The sequence below is a fragment of the Sinocyclocheilus anshuiensis genome, unplaced genomic scaffold, assembly GCF_001515605.1.
Source record: "Sinocyclocheilus anshuiensis isolate Anshui unplaced genomic scaffold, SAMN03320099.WGS_v1.1 scaffold1626, whole genome shotgun sequence".
Taxonomy (NCBI): Eukaryota; Metazoa; Chordata; class Actinopteri; order Cypriniformes; family Cyprinidae; genus Sinocyclocheilus; species Sinocyclocheilus anshuiensis.
The window spans coordinates 1,046,376-1,052,422 of record NW_015547254.1 but is presented as its reverse complement, the minus strand read 5'-3'; the positions used below and the strand labels follow the sequence as shown (position 1 = coordinate 1,052,422).

Genomic DNA, 6,047 nt, shown 5'->3' with positions numbered 1-6,047 from the left:
CACACACGATGCGCAAAACTCCGCATTTGAACAGTCAATAGCAAATACTTAAACTAATAACAAAACAGTAGCTGATTCAGAAGCGCCAGATTGTCATAGCAAAGTCAGAATTACCTCCTCTCCTAGGTTCACGAAACGGTCGTCCATAAAATGCATTGCTGTTCTGTTGTAAGTGATCTTAAAGATTCCTAAATGCATCTACTTTCGGAAGGCCAAATAAAGTGCTTTTGCTTTCGCCTAGAAACACACAGCGTCTCCCTGACATGAACACTAAACACTAACTGCGGTTACTGAAACCACGCCTTCTTTCTTTGCGTGCACATTTGGGCACATTTATTCCCACATTTGATAAAGAATATCTCTTTGGGTTTGTGACTTTAGTCTTTGCAACTTCAGGGATCTTATCTATGCACAATCAGCTTGTAACACTACAAACAGAAAGGAAAACTTGAAATCGCATCATATGACCCCTTTAATAGTTCTGTGCTATAGATTAATGCATCTCATTGTCAATCTATGGCTCTTTTAAGATCCAACAAGATGAGTCAGTCGGACACAAAGAGCCTTTAGGTGATTTGATCAAGACTTCCTGTAGAAGTGGATTAACCAGTTGTCTCAATCACAATTGATTGTTGTCTTAAAATTGTGCCTAATCATGGTTCCCCTCAGTTTGATCCTCTGGAATTAATCATAATGATATGTTGTTGTCAAGGTTCGGGTGAATCAGGAGGATTCCAGCAGTGATGGTGTGGAAATCGCACCGGATGCAGAGGAATCCGTCCCATCAGATGCACATAAACAAAACTCGCAGCACAGACAGCAGATGAGAGCCAATGTGGTCAAAGAGATCATGGACACAGAGCGCGTTTACATCAAACATCTCAAAGATATCTGTGAGGTGAGCCTCCATCCCAGCTGTTTCATGTTTACCTTCTGCTTTAGTTTAATCGGTTTGTTTTGTGGTCTGTGTATGTTATCTATCATAAAGGAACCCTTATCTTCAATTTATCCTGAGTGGTAATCAATCTCCTATGCCTGTCATTTTAAATATGAGATCAAAATTGAAACACATTTGCCTTCTTTCAAGATAACAATATTATCTATCAGAAAATAGTTGTAGTGCTCAGAGTAGTTCACCCTAGTGGCATACAGGAATACTAGTATACTACACTGCACACAACTGTTCAAAAGTTTGGGTCAGATTTTAATTTTTAAGTTACAAAAGGTTTCTATTGCAAATACATGTTGTGATTTTTGAACTTTCTATTCATCAGAGAAAATAATGCATCATTCTTTCCACAAAAATATTAAACAGCACAACTGTTTTCAAAATTGATAATAATAAGAAGTGTTTCTTGAGCAGCAAATCAGCATATTAGAATGATTTCTGAAGGATCATGTGACACTGAAGACTGGAGTAATGATGCTGAAAATTCAGCTGTCATCACAGGAATAAATTACATTTTAAATATAGATTAAAAAAATGTATTTTAAATTTTTATATTATTTCACAATATTACTGTTTTTACTGTATATTGATCAAATGCAGTCTTGCCGAGCATAGACTTCTCTCAAAAACTTTTGAATGGTAGTTTATATACTCTGTGCTGAGTAGTATGATAGTGATGATGATGATTATTGTCATTATTTTAGGTATTTGAAACTAAATGCTGTTTTAGATATTCATGCAGTGGTGAATATCAAAACAGCAGTATGCTAACGTGTGGTCACAGGACTTCACCACTTTGAATAATTTTTTCACAAGTTAAGTACAATGGAAATAAATAGTTGTATTTTACAAGTTTGTGTGAAAAGCATCTTAACCTTTGGAAATCTTATCAAAAAATGAGTTAAGAAAGAGGTGGTAAATATTTCTTAGCTCAAATTTATTACGGTTTATCAGTCAGATTTATCAGTCAGAAGTGTTTATCCAATAGTCTCATTGATGACCTCTGCTGGTCAAGTGCATAAAAATATTTTTCAGTGAAGGAAAACTTTCCAAAGGAATGCAAAAATGTCTAAATGAAACTGTGTTAAATTAGTTGTTTCAATCCAAAATTATTTGTTGTTGTAGGGATATATCCGTCAGTGTAGAAAGCACCCTGGCATGTTTACTGATGCACAGCTAAAAACAATCTTCAGCAACATTGAGGACATCTATAGGTTCCAGAGAACGTTTCTCAAGGACCTAGAAAAGAAATACAACACTGAAAACCCTCATCTCAGTGAGATTGGCTCCTGCTTCCTTCAACAGGTACCTTCACACGCACAAGAACCGTTGGAATGAAAGTTTTCCTCACAAATTGCTCATATTCCTTTATATCTTTTTCTCCCTCTCAGGAGGACGGTTTCTCCATATATTCAGAATACTGTAACACACATCCGGTGGCATGCACTGAATTGCAGCGATTGATGAAACAAAGCAGATATAAACACTTCTTCGAAGCCTGTCGTCTCTTACAGCAGATGATCGATATCTCCATTGCTGGCTTCCTACTCACACCTGTACAGAAGATTTGTAAATACCCTCTTCAGCTGGGAGAGCTTTTGAAATACACACCCAAAGACCACAGGTAGCTCATTCTCTTATATACATTACACTAGTTTGGGGTTGATAGAATTTTTTTCTCTCCTATATCTCTTATGCTCACTAAAGCTGCATTTATTTGATTTAAATAAAAAAGTAATATTGATAATAAAAAAAAACAGTAATATTTTAGTGTATATTAGTATATTTATATTTATTAGTATATATATTAGTAATTTATTCCTGTGATGGCAAAGCTGAATTTTCAGCATCATTACTCCAGTCTCACAGTGTCACATGATCCTTCAGAGATCATTCTAATATGATGATCTGGTGCTCAAGAAACATTTCTTATTATCAATGTTTAAAACAGCTGTGCTGCTTAATATTTTTTTGTTGAAACTGTAATATTTTTAATGATTCTTTACTGAATAGAAAGTTCAAAAGAACAGCATTTGTTTCCTTTATTGTCACTTTTGATTATTGTGTCCTTGCTAAATAAGGGGCCGTTCACACAGGACGTGTTTTTTCACTCCAGTGCGCTACTTTTCCTTTGTTTTTCTACGTAAACATGCGCTAGACCAGTGATGGGCAAACTTGGCCCTTCCAGGCCACTTTCCTGCAGAGATTTGATCCAACCCTGATAAAACTCACCTGCCTGTAGCTTTCTAGTAGTCTTGAAGACAATGATTAGCTGGTTCAGGTGTGTTTGATTAGAGTTGGAGCTAAACTCTGAAGGAAAGTGACCTGGAAGGGCCAAGTTTGCCCTCCCCTGTGCTAGACGGATATGTATGACCATTGAGCTCGTGTCTCGCTTCTTTTGCAGTGTCTCACACTTGAGCGTTAAAAGAAGAAAAGTTCAAAGAATTTCAACTTTTACACATATCGCCGCTTATCAATGTCAGTTCTAAAACATTAGACCAATCAGAAGACCCCAGAGGCGGGGCAAGCGTTGCCAGCTTTTGTTTACAGTAGCAAGTTGGCATGGCAACTGTTTTATTTGACTGCAACATAGTGTAGGAGGCATTCTGAGCTGTGCTTTTTAAAAAAACCATTACTGAGCACTGTGCCTCGCGTTTTTTGATGCAAAGACACGTTCTTTGTGAACGGACCCTAAAAGTATTAAATCCTTTCAAAAAAAATATGTACTCACCCCAAACTTGTTGTACATATTTATTTATTTTTTTGTTATCAAAAGGATCATAATAAAGTAATGTTTTTCTCCTCAGTGACTACGCAGGGGTGTGTGCTGCACATAAAGCAATGAAGAATGTGGCAAGTCTGATAAATGAAAGGAAAAGACGACTTGAGAGCATCGACACCATTGCTCACTGGCAGGTGGCCATCCTGCACTGGGCGGTCAGTAATATTTCCACATATTTCCACTGTTTTCAGCATTAAACATTTTTTCAGAAAATTTCAGGAAGCAGCCACAGCCTCTCTGAAGTTTTCGTATCAAGAAATTTGATTAATTCGCAGACGTGTGCATGTCTAATGCAATAAGATATTAATTGGATACCATGTTGATCTCTTTATTAGATTACTTATTTGTTAATGCGCTGGGTCATTCACAGGGCTAGATGAGGCTTTGTGTACTACAGAACAACAATTTCAGGTTTCAAATCTTGCAAAAATGATGGAAAAAAAAAATTTCCTTTAGGGTGAAGATGTGTTAACGCGAAGCTCCGAGCTCATCCACTCCGGCGAGTTAACGCGGATAGTGCGGCCCGGTAAGACGCAGCAACGCAGCTACTTCCTGTTTGACCACCAGCTGGTGTTCTGTAAGAAAGACGTCCTGCGGCGAGACCTGCTACACTACCGTGGCCGTATGGACACTGACCTACTCGAGCCAATCGACCTGCCTGATGGACGGCACGCTGAGCTGGGCCTCCTGAAGAACGCGTTTCTCCTACGGCATGCAGAGAACCTGAATGTGCTGTGTGTGCTGTGCTGCAAAAAGAGCCAGGACAAGCAGCGATGGCTGCAAGCGTTTGCTCGAGAGCGCAGACGAGTACAGGAAGACCAAGAGATGGGTGAGTCTCACAGCTGAAGGAATATGTGTTCTCTTCTGGTATGAAATGTTCATGCCATGAATTCAAATAATAAAGTTCATTATTTTCATTGCTTTTCAGGGATAGAGATTACTGAGGCCCAAAGGAAGCAAGCCGTTCACAATGCCAGGAAATCTAAACAAGGAAAAATTAAAAGTATGTATCTTTGTTGTCTTGTGCCATTATTGGAACTGAGGTCAAAGCAGGGTTATAATAGTTCTATTATATATTTCTATTTTTTTTTCATGTTTATTTTTCATTTTATTTCAGTTCTAAAGTGTCTTTTCCAATTGAGTTTAGTTTTTATTCTGTAGTTGTAGTTTTAGTTTATTTTCTAATTCCAATTTATTTAGTTGTTATTTTAGGTTTTTATTTTAGATTTAAAAGATTTATTTAAAAATATTTATCTATAGACATTTTCATGTTTAATACAGGTGAGATAAACCATATTTCCAAAACTACAAATTCATGTTTGGACATTTTTATTTTGGTTTTGGACAGTTTTTCATTACGTTTTAATTACATTTTTTTTATTAACAATAACGACACCGGGTCAAAGTCTCTTTGGTGATATTTTCTTTTCTTTTTTTTGATTGTATTTTTATTTTAATTTGTCTTCTCAATTTAGTTTAGTTATTGTTAGTTTTTCATTTTAGGTTTGTTTGTTTTGTTGTTTTAGTTTTCTTTAGATTTTATTTTAGTTTTAATATTTAGGGTTTCCAAAGATAATGAGCTAACTGGTATAATTAAAAAATGTTTAATGTTAATTATTGATGTTAAATTAAGATTAGAAAGCGTAAAGCATTAAGTATAATTGATTTCTAAAGGCGTTTTCATCTTTAATACAGGCAGGTCATAAAGGTTTTAGGTTTTATAATGTACCATATATCAAAAACTAAATTTGTGGACATTTTTTATCTTATTTCAGTTGGTTGTCACAAAAATGTATTTTCTTTTAGTTTTCGTTCATTCAGTGACAATCTTGTCCATGGCCCCAGGCATATGGGCTTACATTTCTGCCACAATTCTGCGCGCGAAAGATCATATTTTGAGCGCACAAAAGTGCATTTTGCACGTGCGCGATCTGAGTTTTGTGGAGAAAATGTTCGTTTCGCAAAGAAAAAAGTCTTTCAAGCGCACGGAAATCAATTTTGCATTTAAAATACGTTTTTGGATGTGTGCAGACCTTCTCTTTTGCGCGTGCAACGTTTCACTAGCTTGCTCACCTGATGCCCCCCTCAGTGCTCGCTAAATACCAACAGCTCGCGTGCTCAACACAACCCAGCGTTACAATATGCCATAATTCCAGCCAATCAGAGACCGAGGCTGCTAAATTCTGATTGGCTGCCTTGACAACCAATCACAACATTTCTTGCATTACCTCGACAGCAGAAGAGGAAAAATACAGTGCATGCATAATTATTATGCAAGTTGATATTCTGATCATATTTTTTTCCAAGCACATTTTC

General features: G+C 36.6%; 1 protein-coding gene across 1 annotated transcript in view; it reads left to right on the top strand.

Moving 5' to 3' along the window:
* The window catches only part of LOC107701683 (spermatogenesis-associated protein 13-like), a 32,655-nt gene that overhangs the window by 21,276 nt on the left and 5,332 nt on the right, over positions 1 to 6,047 (top strand). Inside the window, exons 8-13 of the mRNA XM_016503750.1 lie at positions 713 to 898; positions 2,075 to 2,254; positions 2,341 to 2,573; positions 3,757 to 3,886; positions 4,188 to 4,560; positions 4,660 to 4,734. Of these exons, the coding sequence (XP_016359236.1) occupies positions 713 to 898; positions 2,075 to 2,254; positions 2,341 to 2,573; positions 3,757 to 3,886; positions 4,188 to 4,560; positions 4,660 to 4,734 (1,177 nt within the window). The remainder of the gene's footprint in view (positions 1 to 712; positions 899 to 2,074; positions 2,255 to 2,340; positions 2,574 to 3,756; positions 3,887 to 4,187; positions 4,561 to 4,659; positions 4,735 to 6,047) is intronic.